Below are 18132 nucleotides of genomic sequence, written 5' to 3' on the forward strand. Positions count from 1 at the left end.
GCGTTCTGGAATCCTTGGCTCTCGGCAGCGTGGTGAAATCCTCACCCGTGAGGTGAGTCCCCCTGACTCTGGCCACTGCCCCGGTCTGCACCCGGTCCTCTGTGGTGAGGTGGGTATTAGAATGTGTATTTTTCAAATATTTATGAGTTTATGTTCTTCTCTTTTTTGAGTTACAGTAGCTCCAGCTTTGTGCACATAAAGGAGATTTCATTTGCACATCTCTACACGCGTGCACAGACCCACAAGCAACATGGTCCTGAGTAGTGCATTCCCTTTCACGTCGGGGGGGTCCTGCCACTGGCTTGTGCTCTGACCGGAGGCAAATCACCTTTGCTCTCCGGACCTAATTTACTTCATTTGTTAGACTAATAACCTCTGCCCTGCTTACTTCCCTCAATGGGCGAAGGAGACCACACAAGAGAGTTGCAGGCTATCCTCATGCATGCTGGGCATTGTCCCGTGTCATTGGGTGACAGTATCCACTGACACAGCAACGTTATTCTCAAAACATTGTGCAATTAAAATCCCTTTTAAATTAAAATTAAACCCATGTTAAGGCACCAAGCTGAAAGTTATTTTGTGAGACATGATGAAAACCAATACTCTAAATTTGTTCCAACTAGAAGATCCGCTGCCATGTAAGGTGGAGTCCCTGAGGCCAAAGAGTAGTTTGAATTGGGTAGCTCTTAAAGTCTGAAAAAAATTCTTAAAAAAAAAAAAAAAAGTAACTTGTTGCGTCCACTTTCAGATTTACAGTTTGCTTTCCAAAATAAAGATCCTAAGGTTTTGTCTTTTAGGACCTTTATGTTTATTCCTATATTTTGTGGCATCTTTGTTTATGCAGCCACAATAAAATCACAAGGGATGGACAGATCATCATTATTATCTTTTTTTAAGCCACTAGAAACCCCTGAGAAGTTTGGTTTGTTTTGTTGTTTCTTTGATAGAAGGAAAGATGGACATCACCAAAAAAAAGTCTCTTTGCCTAAGACCTCCAACATCCTAGGACTAGATTCCTGCAGATAAGCCTCCTTATCCCTTCACTGTCTGATCCAACATTTCTATTTAAAAACAAACAAAAGTGTCAAATGATTATTCCAGTATAAGACTTTCTCCTGACGTCTAGCTTGTTCTTTGGAGGCGGCCGCTCAGCGGTGACCACGGAGCATTCAGCCAGCTTACCCTCCTGGCTGCTGGCATAGAACGGTGTGAACTTATGAGATCTCCCAACAGGGCTCCCCATGTCTTACTCATTTGCTCCGTGGAGAGTCTCACACACTCTGAGTTGCCTTATAACGAGGCTGTTTGAACAGCCATGATTATGTTCCCAATTCATTCCCCAGAGTCCATTTTCCCTGAAACAGCAGTATACTTAGGCCAAGATTCTCGATGAATCATTCCACCAGGAGGAGAAATGGGGATTTTTGAGAGAGAAAATACTTGTGGGCACTTGAATATGTATGAAAATAAACAGGAAAACAAAAACCAAATTCCCGGCACGAGGAAACAAAATGTTACCTTTACCTGACGTTGGAATGGAAGCATTTTCCAGTAATTTTCTTTCCCCCAGCACACCCATAGAGTAGAATTCCCATTTTACATGTCAAGAAACTAAGACACAAAAGTCCCAAGTAACTTGGCTGGCGTCTTAAGTGAGGCCTTCGGCAGGGGTTGGGAGCCCTGAGACCCCAGTACATTCATCACTAGTCTGCGAATTTTTGTGCTGTAATCATTTCTTTTCACTCTCTTCATCCCCAGTTGGTGTTATCACTTAAGGCTGGTTTGGCCTTTCTCAGAAGACATATTTCCAGTCTCGGGCGCCCTTTTATTGTCTGGGCTATGTTCAAGTGATAAGACATACATTTTATGCTATTGTGGGAACATAGTGTACTATGCTCAACAGCAGTGCCGAAGGGGGAAAAAAATTAGCCTCAGCATGATTTCCTTATAACTTATAAAAAGCATTTGATTTGAATGCCTCCGCATGTCATTGTTTTCAGGAAAAAGATCTCTGATAGCATGTGGGCCTTTGCAGGCTAGCATAGATCATTGTTTCCCTAGATGGCTGACCACAGAACTAGGCCCAGGAAAATGCATGCTCTTAAACATGGCATTTTGTTAAACGGAGGTCACTCGGGAGGCTCAGCCCTTAGGGTGCATGGTTAAACAGATAATATCAGGAGTCTTCAGGTCCCTGGTAGTCCACATTTTTACTGCATAGATAAGGAACCAGTCAGATGGAGGTGAAGCCATTTGCTGAGGATGGAAAGAAGAAGAGAAAGGAAAGACCCGGGGGCCGGTCTGTCCCCAGCCTGCCCCCTCCTCAGAACATGACCTGATACCACTCTCATACCTTGGCTTCCACCCCCAGGAGTTCAGCAACCATGCAGAAAGTGGCAGTACACTTTTAAGACACAATCTCAGACAATAAGACACATTATTTTTGTTTTGAGTTGTTCTCAAATGGATGACATCTACCAGGCTAGAAATAAATGAGAACTAAAACTGAAACTGATTTGTGGAATTTTATAATTTCAACATCTTGTGTGTATAAGCTTTTAAGAAATATATAGCTTTTTTTAAAAAAAGTGTGTGTGTATGTATATATAATATATATAATGACTTTTTAAAAATTAATTGCAAGCTGCTGAAAGAGTACGTGTTAGCCTTGGGAAGATACGGGAAGAGTGTGCTCAGAAAGTGTATTTCCCTTTAATTGCATTCATTGGTCAACTAGTGGTCCTAGATGGTTATCTTTGAAATTTCCTAACCTGTCTCACTTGGCTCCCCTTTGTGAAATTTATGCCAGCTGACCTCCAGTCACTGGATGTGAGCATCAATAGTGATAGAAAAGTGAAAAAGCATTTTAAAGACAGGCAGACAAACTGGAAAATAAAAGACCCTTCTCTGCACCTTACTAGCCAAGGCACAGTTTTTAAGCCTCACTTAGGAAAAAAAAAAACAAAGTAGAACATGACAATCAACTACATATTCAGCTGGGAACAGGAAATAGTGTAACCACAGCAACATTTTATATCCATCACCAGAAATGCAGTCATCAGTGTGGGGAATCCAGACGGCCACTTACAAGCCAGCACTAAGCATTTTGGTTTCGACAGGTTCACAAGACTGTCTTATGTACAAATTCGCAGAGCCCTCTGCAAGTGCTGCCATGTTAACTCCTGCGTCTGGGCCAGGAGGATAAAGCCATAAAAGAAACTTCAAAGCTCAGCCCCCTAATGGGATGTTGCCGGCAGTTCTGGCTGTCTTTGCATATTGGCCTAGTAAGTTAACACTGGAGCACGTGGAACTTGGAACTTCTGTTCCTTCATTGTTGCATGTTAACCAATTAATATTGAGCATCATAGAACCTAAAGTGGTAGACCTTTTTTTATGGACTGAATAGTGTCCCCCAAAATGTTGGAAGTCCTAACCCCAGGACCTTAGAATGGAACTGTGTTTGGATATGGGGCCTCTAAAGAGGTATTTAAGGTTAAATAATATCCTAAGGGTGGAGCCCTGACCCAGCAGGACTGGTATCCTTGGAAGAAGAGAGACCACAGGGATGCACATACACAGAGGGAAAGCCATGCGAGGACAGAGAAAAGAGCTATTCCACAAGTCAAGGCCACAAGAGAGGCCTCAGGAGAAACCAGACCTGCTGGTACCTTGATCCTGGACTTCTGGCCTCCAGAGCTGTGAGATAATGCATTTCTGTTGTTTACACGGCTGGAAATGAGTTCTGAGATCATGGTAGAAATCTGTTTCTTTTCTCCATGAGGAAACAGAGAGATCTGAGTTTCTCCACCAGAACCACACGGTGAATTAAAGATCCAGCGTTCCTAGTCACCCTCTTCTCAGTTCAGAGGCTTCCTTTGTGAAAAGATCTTAATTCTGCTCTTGGTAAGCAGAGCCTCTCTTCATTTGTGCAACCACTAACAGTAGGGATTCTCAAACTGTGTGCTACAGAAACTGATTGTGACTGAAGGGTCCAACCTCCAAGTAAAATAACAAGAAGCTGTTCCCCATTTTTCAGGAAGAGAAAAAAATACTTGGATTAAATCATCTCATTTTTTTATTCAATTTTTATTAAATTTTGATGCTTGGGGATGAATGAATATATAGCAACAAGAATGTAGGAGGAAATGAATAATAAAAACATATCAGATATTAATAAAACCAAAGAAAAAAAGTAAGTTTTTTAAGAGATAAAAAAGAATTCTTTGCGGGAAGAAAGTCAAAAGTCCAAATCCTAGCAGTGTTGTGAAAGAAAGGAAGAGAAAAGGGTCCAGCGAACAATTCTACAAATGAAACTGGGGCGGCTGCTACTACAGATACTGTAAGGATATTTCAAAATGATGAGAGCTTGCTGAATAAATTTATATCAACAAATTTGAAAATAGGGAAGATGGATAATTTCTAGAAAATATTACCAGAATTGACTCAAGAAGCAGAAAATCTGAATAATTTCAACCATTTAAAAAACTGAATAAGGGGCACCTGGGTGTGGTTCAGTTGGTTGAACGTCCAACTCTTGATTTCATCTCAGGTCATGATTTCACAGTTCATGAGATCAAGCCCCACGCTGGGCTCCTGCTTGTGTGCACACCTTCTCAGAGTAAGTAAACATTTTTTAAAAATTAGAGAAGTGAATAATCAAAAGTGTGCTTCTCACCACCCATCAAAAAAGACACCTGCACAGAGTGATGCTGACATCACAAAATGGCAGACCAAGAAGATCCAAGCTCCCATCTTCCCCACAAAAACACCAATACAAAATAAAACAAAACACCCAAAACAGAACGGACTTTGTCTGAACAAATTCTGTAGGAGCACTGGAAAACAATGAAACGTTTATAGCAACCGGGTGAAAGCCCAAACAAGCAAAGCCATGTTCATGGCATTAGGGAGGTTTTATGGCTCCTTACTCATGTCCCACAGTCTTGGTTTCCTTTCCTCAAATGTAGACCCTATTTGTTCCAGTCTGCTTGGGAGATCCCTGAAAGACTGACTTGCTCACTTAGTCTCAGTGACTTGGAACATGTGCAGGAAGAAAGGTGCACACTGCTTTAAAAAGCTACAAGGTAGGCAACAAATGTAAAAATAGGTTTAAAAAAATACTTCCATGCATCAAGGGACACAGTCAACCACACAAAAATACAACCTATGAAATGGGAGAAAATGTTTTCAAAAATAGAGATGAATATCTAAAAAAATATGAAGAAATTCTACAGTTCAACAACAATAAAAAACGAATTGAAAAAATGGTCCAAGTACTTGCTTGACTAGACACTGCTCCAAAGAAGATATACAAATGGCCAAGAAGCACATGAAAAGATGTTCATCATCACTAATCAGATTAGGAAATGCAGATCAGAATCACAATGAGGTGCTACTGGATACCCACTACAATGACTACCATCAAAACAAAACAAAACAAAACAGCAAGGATTGTTGACGGTGTGGAGATATTGGAACCTTGTGCACTGTTGGTGGGAATGTAAAATGGTGCAGCCACTGTGAGAGACAGTATGGTCAGTCCTTAAAAAATTAAATGAAATTATCATGCGATCTAGCAATTTCATTTCTGGCTATATACCCATATTATTCACAATAGCCATAATGTGTCTTACCCAAGTGTCCATCAATGGATGAATGGATAAACAAAATGTGGTCTATATATACAATAGAATATTATTCATCCATAAAAAGGAAGACTGTTGTGATACATATGTCTGCTCTTACTCTTTCATTTCAACAAAGATACAGAGTTCCCAATCAAAGGGATAAGATGAGACACACAAAGGAAATACAAAGAAAATGTAAGAATTGTGAAGGAAGAGACAAGTCCTCTTCTTTGCATATGATACATTTGTTTACATAGAAAAATCTGGGAGAATCAAGAAACAATTATAACTGATTCAGCAACCTTGGTCTTTATAAGGTCCACTTAGTAAAATCATTAGCATTCCTATGCCCAGTAGTAAATAAATATAAAACAGAATACAAAAACTAGCGAATTCAAGGCTAGCCCTGTAATGTCATTTTACTCACATTTCTTGGGTGGGAAGCAAAAGTTGTTATACTAGGAATAAACTATTAGACTATCTTGTCTATGACCCAGCCCACATCCTTGGTATACTCTGGGAAAGAAAGTATCCCATATGTGAACATCTGCAGCCTAATATCAGAACAGAAAAAAATGTTGAGAACTGCTCCATTCTTTTAGACCAGGCTGTTTCCTTCCAATATACCATATGTCAAGTCATTCACTCAGTTTATATTTGTTGAGCACCGATCATGCACTAAACATATTCTAGGCAGATACAATACTTGCCCCTATGGGACTTATATTCTATTTTTTTTTAATATTTATTTATTTATTTATTTTGAGAGAGAGAACGAGACCATGTGTGGGTGAGGGGCAGAGAGGGAGAGAGGGAGAGAGAGAATCCCAAACAGGCTCTACTGTCAGCACAGAGCCCGATGTGGGGCTTGATCTCACAACCATGAGATCATGACCAGAGCCGAAATGAAGAGTTGGATGCTTAACCAACTGAGCCACCCAGGCACCCTGGGACCTATATTCTAATGAAGATAATTTTTTTTTTAATCCTGTTGGTGATCAATGCTATGAAGAAAACAGGGTATGAGTATTTATAGTGAAAGTGAGGTTGGCCCCTGGCGGAAGGGCTGTATTTGAGGTAAGACCCCAACGATGAAGAGAAGGGTGGGCCCGTGTAGATCTAAAGCACTGGCCTTTCAGACCAAGGGAAGAGCTAGGATCAAGGTAGATAAGGAGAGGCATTAAGTATGGAGTGTCTGTTGGAAATGATGCTGGAGAAGTAGCCAGAGGCTGGACCACTCAAGGCCCTCATAGACCATGGTGAGAAGTTTAGTTTTTTTGTTCTAAGAATAAATGGAAGTTACCATAGGATTTTAAGTAGGGGAATACATATCTTTAAATAGAAGCAGAGAGAGCAGTTACAGGCTCTTGCAGTGGTTTGGGTGATAAATGGTGGTGGTTACATTTAGGATGATATCACTGAAGGTGGTGAGAAGCTGCCAGGTTTTAAATAAAAATTCTAGAGCCAGTTGGCCTTGCTGATAGATTGCACGTGATATATTAGGAAAGAGGAGTCAAAGATGACTTCTAGACTTGAATTTGAGCATCTGAGAGAATGCTGAGGTTTCAAGAGATCGGGATCCTTGAGGAAGTACTGAAGGAATAGTGGTTTATTCAGCATACAAAAGAGGAGCTGGCAAGACTACCATCAGAAGAGGGGAGGAAGTCTTGTTCATTGTGGTTCCAGAGAGAAGTGAGATCAACAGATGAAAATTACACAGTGGGCAGCTGTGGGCTCATTAGGAGAAAGGATTTTAGGGTCATTTGTAACCTGCTCATCCCTACTGCTAAGAGCACCTTCAGTGTCAAAACCCTGTCCTGAGTGTTCCCGGAAGCTGAGTGACCCTCATTCTATTAAACAGGAGAGCTGATTCCTTGATTGAGTGAATGTCTGGCCACATGGCCACTCATGCTTCAGCCCTAGAATAGTCAGCTGATTGTGATAAGCTAAGATAAAGCTCCCAACAGCATTCTGAGGGTTCTAGCACTCTCTGCGCACAGTACCATTAACCATATTTGGCTGTTGGCAATTAGAGTTTTAGTTCAAGAAAGTGGCTTGCCCACCACCACACTATAAAAAATAGCTAGCAGCATGTTCCTTCACTATCCTAATCATCAGACCACACAGAAGAAAGGCCAGTAAACTTTAACTCGTGCATAAACCTGTGCCAAGACCTGCTAAAAAACCTTGTTAAAATACAAACACAACGTCTTTTTTTTTTTTCCAATGCAAATTTAATGGGAGGTGCTCATGTACCATCTGTCTCTTTCCGCTGGGCAGACTGGCATTACTCTAACATCTGTACCATTGGTTACATTATACGGGGTGTTTGAGGGCTATTTGTATGATGTGACATTGGAATTAGGGGATGTGACTATCTTTAGATGACAAACGAACTTGGGTAGAAGTCATTTTTCATGTGTGTGTTTACATTTGGAAACTTGGAGACATGAGGGGCTCCCTAGACAAGGATGTCCTGGCTGCCAGCCATCACTCAGCAGTCAAATGCTTTTCCGTTCTGAATCCCTGCTTTGCTTACCATACGCATAAGCTCAACACTACATGTACCTCAAGTACCATTTCTCGAAAGTCCATGGGTTAATTGAGCCTACCACACCAAGCGTGAGGGGCCAGCCACAGACTTTGTTGTGAGGTTACACTTAGGGTTCTATTTGATCTAAATTTAAAACTTCTCTAGTCAACCTTTTTCTCCACCACAATGAATGAATGAATGAATGGATGGATGGATGGATGCATGGATGCATGCATGCATGCATGGATATGTGGGGTGACACTAGATTTCACGGTCAAAGAACTGCAATAGAGACAGACATAGAGTCCCCAGATCTTACAACCCTTCCTTATACTACAGTAAAGCTGGAAGAGTGTTTTTTAGATTTTTTTAGACATATTTAAATAGAAATAAGTATGTATAAACCTGTGTATTGCTTGAGGGTTCTTCTGTAAATGGAGGGTTACATATTGTTCCTTGAGTTTTTATTTGACTCTGTCTAGGAGAGCCTTCCATTTTACACACATACAGCTACTTCGTTCTTTCTAACCATTGGAGGACATGCAGTTAAGCCATGCACTCCTTATTATTGGACGTTTGGGGTGACTTCCACCGTTTCTGCCATTATACACTTTATGTGTGTGTTCTAACTGGAACGGTTTGGATTCAGTTTTAAGAGATTATTTTGAGCTGTAATTATCCCCGCCGAATCCCAGGCATGCATGTTTGTATAGAGCAGATTCATAGCAGTGACATCACTGTGCCCCAGCTTACGTGTACTTGTAAGTTTGGGTACCCACAGCTGTGCCACTTTATACTTTTACAGCATATGGACATCTCCATTTCCTCCACATCTTCACCAGTACTGGACATTACCCATATTTTTGATATTTGGTGATCTGATGAATTAAACAAATAGGTGTCATTACTCAATTTGTCGTCCCCTGATTACTAAATTACTAATGAGTATGAATAATTAGAGAGGGAGCTATATTTCATGGGTCGCCTATCCTTATCACTGGCTATTTTTCCTTTTCATGCTGTTCTACAGAATATGTGTATAACATGGACCCTCGCCCTGTGGTCTAAGTGTAAAATTCTCTCAATCTGTCTCATTTTTAATTTTGTTTATTGATTGTTGTAGGTTACAAAGGTTTTAATATTTAATAATTATTCTTCATGGATTCAAATGCCTTATTTCCTGAGGCACCTGAATTTGGGTTTCACTTTGGAAGGTCATCTCTACCCCCTGAGCTCCAGAACCTGTCTCTTATCTCTGTTAATGCTTCCATCATTTTTTTAAATGTTTACAGTGTTAATTCGTCTGTAACCTATTTATTGTGTGATGTGAAGGGATCATACCATCTATGTAGTACCTTGTCCCTTCTGCACTGATTTGGAATGCCCTGTGACTCACCTGTTAAATTCCTATATGTGCGCGGACATGTTTCCAGACTTTCCCATTGGTCTATTTATCTGTTGTGTGCTAATTACATACTATTTTACTATTGTAATTTTTTTTTTAATTTTTTTTTTAACGTTTATTTTTGAGACAGAGAGAGACAGAGCATGAACGGGGGGAGGGGCAGAGAGAGAGGGAGACACAGAATCTGAAACAGGCTCCAGGCTCTGAGCTGTCAGCACAGAGCCCGACACGGGGCTCGAACTCACGGACTTGACTGTGAGATCATGACCTGAGCCAAAGTCGGACGCTTAACCGACTGAGCCACCCAGGCGCCCCAACTACTATTGTAATTTTATAATGTGTTTCGGTATCTAGCATGTCAAATTGTCTCTCATTCATTTTTTTCAAAATTGTCTTTCTATGTATTTTTTCTTTGGTATAAATGTCAGAATAAGTATGCCACTTTTTTAAAAGAAATATTTGGCATTTTTTTCATTAAATTCTATTTTAGATTAATTTTAAAAATCGCCACCCTTTTTGTAATGTTTTCTGGCTTTGGAAAATGACATCCTGTCAGAAATCTAAGTGTAAAAATTGAATCTACAGGGTTTTACAACCTGGAAAAAAATATGACTGATACGCTTAAAACTGGGTACAAAGAAAGGCTTTCTACCTATGGTTCAAAGTCCAACTGCAGTAAAAGATTTACATGATCTGAATGCAAAAACAAAATAAAACACTTTTTTGCATCAGGAAAGTCAAAAGGCAAATAACAGAGAAAATATGTACAACACATCCACGAATAAAGGTCTGATATTAAAATACTGCACTGGGTTGTGGAGAGAAGTGGTTTTACTTAGTACTAATAAGAATTGTTATTCTGCTGGATATATTAATTTTAATTATATATAATGTATATTATACATGTGACAAATGGTAGTGCTCCTCCCCGCTGAAAGCTGACCAGTTCAGACCTCTTGTGTGGAAGTGCGTTTGCACTGGGCAAATGACAACTAACTTCCGGGACACGATCTAGAGCTCCAGCTAAGATGTGCCCCTTTTTCTTCCATCTTTTCCCCCTATTCATAGAACAAACCTATGTTTTGACTTTCCGTCTGCTATTGTTCATCATCGTGATGTCTTAAGGTCCTTCAGAATCATTTCTCTCTCCCTGTGGATAATAGTTGTAATCAATAAGTGAACTGTAGGGGCACCCGGGTGGCTCAGTCGGTTAAGCATCCGACTTTGGCTCAGGTCATGATCCCAGGGTCATGTCAGGCTACTCACTGAGTATGGAGTCTGCTTGGGATTCCCTCACTCTCTCTGTCCCTCCCCCACTCTCTCTGTCCCTCCCCCACTCTCTTGCTCAAGAAATAAAAATAAATTCTAAAAACTACATTAACTGTAATTTAATTTGTAATTCAACCAGTGCTGCCAACCCATTGGATTCCTCTATCGTCCTCATAGAAGTAGGGCCTAGAGCAGTATAGTCTCCTGCTGGCCTGTTCTTCTGCATCTATAGCTTATCCTGGACCAGGTGACTTCTTGTGATTTTCATAAAATAATAGGCTTTCAAACTGACAGGACTAGTCCAGCTTCTTCAACTTAAATATGAAGACCTGCATTTTAGAAACTGTGCGTACTAACTTTGTATACTAGCAAGGTAGACAGGCTGTGGATTGGTAGATACACAGCCTAGAATGTGTAGTTAGTACCGTAACTAAAACTAATATATTTATATATAAATTGCCTTGTGCCGGAGAGTATTTTCTGTAAGCTAATGGAGATTACAATCCTGGTCTCTCCCGCCATGGACTGGCAAATTTGCCACCCGACTAATAGAACGTTCTGCCATGATGGGAACACCCTATATATGCTGTATCTGCAGGATATGTGCCTATCAAGGACTTAAAATGTGGCTAGTATGACTGATGAACTGAATTTTTTTAATTCAATTTTCATTTTATTTTAAAGTTTATTTATTTTGAGAGAGAGTGTGTATGGGAGGAACAAAGAGAGAGAGAATCCCAAGCAAGATCTGCACCATCAGCACAGAGCCCGACGTGGGGCTTGAACTCACAAACCGTGAGATCATGACATGAGCTGAAACCAAGGGTTGGAGCCTTAGACGACTGAGCCACCCAGGCGCCCCTTTATTTTAAATAGTCACATGTGCTATATGGGCACGTGGACACATAGACAACACGGCTCTAAACCGCCTAAGACTTTAAAATATGACTTTGCATATATATAAGATTATTATTTTACCGTGTGGTTGGCCATTATAAATGCTAAACTGCTTTTCTCTTTCTCTAGATTCCATCACTCAGCACCAGGTCTGTGCCTCTGAAAACTACCTGTTGCTTCAGTGATGGAGCCATCAGTCAGCACATGGCTACCGCCACCGGCTCGCAACGTTGTCTTTGGACATTCAAATGAGCAAACCCTGACGAGAAGGAAAGGACACAACACGATGCCTTTTGACACCATCACCTGTTTGCCTTGTGTGCCTTGTGGTTTTTACATAAAGAAGCTCCTTTGTGTGACTTTCTGATGACTGAATGTGTTTTAAAGAAGCACTGCCAGCCTATAGGGGCCTTTTCTGTATAATGCCAATCTTAGTATTTTGTGATAACGATCATGATTAAAAGCTCACAGAACCTTGGTCATTAAAGCACCCATAGTGTTAAATAAAGACTGGGAATTAAATTGTTTGATTAGTGAGACCCAACAGCCCCCAAAGTTTCTTGGTTGGACTCTAACATCTTTATTGGCATACCATACACTAACTATGAAGGATGTTGATCAGTTTATTAGATTTTTGTCAAAGTAATGAATGAAGACAGGTGTAGGAGCTTTGCAATAATTAATGCCACCAGAGGATCTCCAATTCTCCAAGTTAGTGTTTGGTGAGGACAGCATTACCAACAAGAGATCGTGGCCTTCGCTGGCTGCCACAATGCTTGGCTTTCCTTAGAGGAAATCGGCAGTGGGACTGAATCATTACATGTGGACCCGTCACCTTCTATAGGAGAGAAGTGCTACATCCCAACAAGGCTGAAGGTGCCACTAAGACTCCCTCCTGATCCTGTTCCCTCCCCATGCTATCTCTTCCTCATCTCATCTGTTATTCCTACCTTAACAAATTTCCAGCCCCTCAGTGGAACAACTTCTAGAATAAACCATCAAGGAAGGAGATAGAAATGTGCAGGGAAATAATGAAGGGTTTTCTCTTAATTTTGATATAATATATGCCCCAAATAATCCCCTCGTATTACTCATGCCCCAACAACAGTCGTTCCTCGGTACAACTCCACTCCTTCCACGTTATAAACCTTGTTTCACTATATCCATGGGAGTGCTGGGCTTGGCTACTTTGAACCTCAGGTACTTTGGCAGAGCTCTCACAACACCAAAAATTCCTGAAGAGGCTGACAAAAACCGTGCTGACGCTTGCTATGGATCATCCCCTACCGCTATAGGCCACCGACAACCACCCATCCCCAGTGTCAAGTCCTGATTCCCAATGCTGGCCTGCCAGTGGTCAGCCAAGATTCTCTTTCTATACAGCAACATTTTATGAGGGTACTGATTTGTGTCAGGAATTACACTAAGCATCTTCTATGTGGTTTCTCATTTAACCCTAACAACCTTAAAAGTTAGTTGCTACAGATTTGCAATCCCTTACCTGAAACACACAGAGTTAAGAGTATCTCAGAATTCTTTTTTTTATTTAAAAGTTTTTTAATATTTATTTTTGAGAGAGAACACGAGCAGGGGAGGGGCAGAGAGAGGGAGACACAGAATCCAAAGCAGGAGACACAAATCCAATCCAGGCTCTGAGCTGTCAGCACAGAGCTTGATACAGGGCTCAAGCCCATAAGTCATGAGATCATGACCTGAGCCAAAGTCGGACACTTAACCGACTGAGCCACCCAGGTGCCCCCAAGAGTATCTCAGAATTCTTTTTTTTTTTTTTAATTTTGAAAGGCAGGTGGCTCTCACCATTTCCATGTAAGATTGTATTGCTCAGTATACCAAGAGAAGGCAGCAAGAAAAAAGAAGGCATGCAGACTGGAAATGAAGAAGTAAAACTATTTTCATATCACAGGATACTACATGTAGAAAATTATAAGGAAACAAATACAGAGCACGTTTAGCAAGGTTACAGTGTATGAAATTTACATAACTAGCTGAATTGTATTTCTGTTTGCTGCAATAAACAATTCACAAATGGAATTAAGAATACATTTCCAACACTGAGAATGGCTTATTGAGAAGATGGCAGAATAGTATGGGGACCCTGAGCTTGTCTCGTCCCTGAAACTCAGCTACATCAGCACCACCCCATTTTGAACACCTAAGAAATTGAGGAATAACAATAATCTGCAGAACTTGAGCCACAAAACTCAGCAGGTATGCTGTGTGGAGAGATGAACTGGGGGAGAGAAAAGCCGCAGAGGGTAGGAAGTCCTTTTCTCAGAGAGAGGACAGAGGGGAAAAAAAAGAAAAAAAAAGAAAGGGGGAGTCCATCGCATTGGTACCATGCAAGAAAAGCACTTCCCCAAAAGGTAGCTGGAGAGAAAGAGTGAAAACACTCACAGGGGACTGAACAAGAAATCTGTTACCCAAAACCATTGACGGGAAGAAAGGAGAGGGTTTCAATACCACAGGATTCTATAAACAGTGGAGGAGAGTCTGAACTTCCACAACTCAGTGCCTGGTGGTGCTCTGGTGAGGAAGCAGGGCGAATCCCCAGGAACAGGCAGCAGAGTCTGAGGGGCCATGTGCCACATGGGGAGGAGAAGCGGTTCCCCTGATTGGAGGGCATGTGGTAGAGGCCATACGGCCTCCCCACAAAGATCCCAGGAGACTCCAGAGAGCAGTCACATTTGCTGGTACTGGAACAAAGATGTCAGAGTGTGGTGAATCCCGGCGCCAGCTGTGTGTTGTGATTTGCCATAATCTCTGAACCTCTGCTTCTGTGCAATCGCATGAATGTTTTCTGGGGCAAGCTGGTACCCAGCCATTGCTCAGTGAGACCCTCCCCCAGAGAGTTGGCAAGAGTCCAAGCCACGGGGGTCCCTGAAGTTAGGGGTGTTGAAACACAGCCCCATCTGAGATAAAACTCTGGAGGGAGGTGCTGCCTGACAGGCGGTCAGCTTGGACACAGACAGGGTAGAGGTGGGGAATAGATGGAGGCCTCAGACAAAGGAAGGGTGCTTGATCCCGGGTCAGTGAGAGCACAAAGTTCCTGTGCCAGAGACTAGGTTGCTGAGTGAAGCCATTTCCACCTCTCCTGCACAAGCACATGTGCACACATACATACACACACACACACGTGCACCACACTGATCCACCCCAGTAAGCTAAGCAGCACCACCTTGTGGAGAACGGAGCTGTTACACCAAGCCCCACCCACCTGCACCCTCCAGACACATCCCCCAGAAGACCAGGATAAGTTCTCCATCTGCTTACTGTATGCATTATAGAGGGCCTCACAGTTTCAGTTCTAGGGGAAACTGGATATAACTTCATTTGAGTTTCATTCTGTTTGCTGGTCTGTTTGTTTATTTTGCTTCTGTTTTTGATGTTGTTTTTCTTTTTCTTGGATACAGAAAGGGCAAATTCTTTTTTTATTTTTTCCTTTATTTTTTCTATTTTTTCTTCTATTTTCTTTAAATTTTTCTTTAATTTTTAAATATTGTTTAACTTCTTTTTTCCTTTCTCTTTTTTGTCTAGTCTTTCAAGCTTCCCTCAACAAACAGACTGAAACACACCTAAGGCTCTAACTTCCTTTATTTGATTTTTTGTTTTGTTTTTTATTTTTTAATTTTTCTTTTTTCTTTTATTCATCTTTTTCTTCTTCCAAAAGGACAAGATGGAAGAATTCACCCCAAATGACAGCCAGAGATTTCACCAACACAGATGTGAGTAAGATGTCTCACTAGAATTTGAAACCATGATTATAAGAATACTACCTGGGATTGAAAAAAGTATAGAAGACATTGGCAAATCCCTTTCTGCGGAGATGAAAGAAGAAAAATCTAATCAGGCCAAAATAAAAAAATGCTATAACTGAGATGCAATCTTGAATGGATGTTGTGATGGCAAGGATGGACAAAGCAGAGCAGTGAATCACTGAAATAGATAGAAGACAAAATTATGGAAAATAAGCAGAAAAAAAGAAAGAAAGTCCAAAGATAACAATACAAGACTTAGAGAACTCAGTGACTTATTAAAAAGGAATAGTATTCAAATCATAGGAGTCCCAGAAGAAGAAAAAAGAGAAAAGGGGACAGAAAGTTTATGTGAGCAAATTATAGTACAAAACTCTCCTAATCCGGGGAAGACACAGACATCAAAATCCAAGAAGCACAGAGAACTCGCATCATTAGATTCCACAAAAACTGGCCGTCACCAACCATATCATAGTCAAATTCACAAAAATACACAGACAAGGAAAGAATCTTGAAAGCAACAATAGGAAAAAAAGTCCTTGCAGCAGACCTATCCACAGCAACTCAGCAGGGTAGAAAGGAATGGTAGGATATATTCAACGTGCTGAAAAAGAAAAATATGCAGTCAAGAATTCCTTATCCAGCAAGGCTGTCATTCAAAATAGGAGAGATAAAGGGTTTCCTAGACCAAAAAAAAAAAAAAAAAAAAAAAAAATACTAAAGGAATTCATGACCACTAAACCATCCCTGCAGGAAATTTTAAGGAGGACTCTTTGGAGAAAAAGCAAAACAAAACAAGAAAGGCCAAATGCAACAAAGACTAGAAAGGACCAGAGAACATCACCAGAAGCACCAACTCTACATGCAACACAATGGCACTAAATTCATATCTTTCAATAATCACTCTAAATGTAAACGAACTAAATGCTCCAATCAAAAGGGTATTGGAATGTATAAAAAAAAAAAAAAAGGGCCATATATATGCTGCATATAAAAGACTCATTTTATCCCTAAAGATACCTGCAGATTGAAAGGAAGGGAATGGAGATCCATCTATCATGCTAATGGATGTCAAAAGAAAGCTGGAGTAGACATACTTGTATCAGACAAAGTAGATTTTAAAGGAAAGACTGTAAGAAGAGATGAAGAAGAGAAATATACCATAATTAAGGAACTATCCACCAAGAAGATCTAACACTTGTAAATATTTATACCCCCAACTTGAAAGCACCCAAATATAAATCAATTAACCACAAACAAACAATTGATCATAATACCATAATAGTAGGGGACTTTAACACCCACTTACAGCAATGGACAGATATCCAAGCAGAAAATAAGGAAACAATGGCTTTGAATGACATATTGAACCAGATGGACTTAACAGATATATCCAGAATATTTCATCTTAAAGCATTGGAATACACATTCTTCTTGAGTTCCCATGGAACAGTCTCCAGAATATATTACATACTGGTTCACAAAATCAACCCTCAACAGGTACAAAAAGATCGATATCATACTATGCATATTTTCAGATCACAATGCTATGAAACTTGAAATCAACCACAAAAAAATTTGGGAAGACCATGAATACTTGGAGATTAAAGAATACCCTACTTGGGCGCCTGAGTGGCTTAGTCAATTGGGCGTCCAGCTTCGGCTCAGGTCATCATCTCGCAGTTTGTGAGTTTGAGCCCCGTGTTGGGCTCTGTGCTAACAGCTCGGAGCCTGGAGCCTGCTTTGGATTCTGTGTCTCCTTCTCTCTCTGCCCCTCCCCCACTTGTACTCTGTCTCTATCAAAAATAAGTAAATGTAAAAAAAAATTAAGAAAAAAAGAATATCCTACTGAAGAATGCACGGGTTAACCATGAAATTAAAGGAGAAATTAAAAAGTACATGGAAGCCAATGAAAATGAAAACAGTCCAAAACCTCCGGGATGCAGAAAAGGCAGTCACAAGAGGGAAGTATATAGTAATCCAGGCCTTCCTAAAGAAGGAAGAAATGTCAAAAATAACAACCTAACCTTACACCTAAAGGATCTGGAAAAAGAACAGCAGGTAAAGACCAAAACAAGCTGAAAAAGGGAAAAATAAAGAGGAGAGAATGAAAAATGATATCAAAATTTAAAAACAAAAACAAAACAAACAAAAAACAGAACAGATCAACAAAATCAAGAGCTGGTTCTTTGAAAGAATTAACAAAACTGAAAACCCCTTAGCCAGATTTATCAAAAGGGAAAAGAGAAGGATCCAAGTAAGTAAAGTCACAAATGAAAGAGGAAAGATCACAAACACCACCACAGAAATACAAATAATAATAAGAGAATATTATGAGCCAACAAATTGGGCAGTCTAGAAGAAATAGACAAATTCCTAGAAACATATAAACTACTAAAACTGAAATAGGAAGAGATAGATAATTTGAACAGACCAATATCCAGTAAAGAAATTGAATCAGTAATAAAAAATCTCACAACAAACAAGAGTCCAGAGCTAGATGGCTTCCCAGGAGAATTCTACCAAACGTTGAAGAAGAGTTAATACCTATTCTTTTGAATGGTTCCATAAAATAGGAATGGAAGGAAAACTTCCAAACTCATTCTTTGAGACCAGCCACTACCTTGA

General features: G+C 40.4%; 1 protein-coding gene across 2 annotated transcripts in view; it reads left to right on the forward strand.

The window, feature by feature from the left end:
• MCPH1 (microcephalin 1) overlaps positions 1-12253 on the forward strand; it is a 273841-nt gene extending 261588 nt beyond the window's left edge. Inside the window, exons 14-15 of one of the 2 annotated variants that reach the window (XR_009258870.1) lie at positions 29-109; positions 11861-12253. Coding sequence is in view for 1 of the 2 variants with exons in the window: in XM_058719856.1 (XP_058575839.1) it covers positions 11861-11916 (56 nt within the window). In the remaining variant the exon portion in view is untranslated. The remainder of the gene's footprint in view (positions 1-28; positions 110-11860) is intronic. The other variant, XM_058719856.1, reaches the window with a different exon arrangement.
• Positions 12254-18132: the final 5879 nt, after the last annotated feature.

This window comes from Neofelis nebulosa, chromosome 3, assembly GCF_028018385.1.
Source record: "Neofelis nebulosa isolate mNeoNeb1 chromosome 3, mNeoNeb1.pri, whole genome shotgun sequence".
Taxonomy (NCBI): domain Eukaryota; kingdom Metazoa; phylum Chordata; class Mammalia; order Carnivora; family Felidae; genus Neofelis; species Neofelis nebulosa.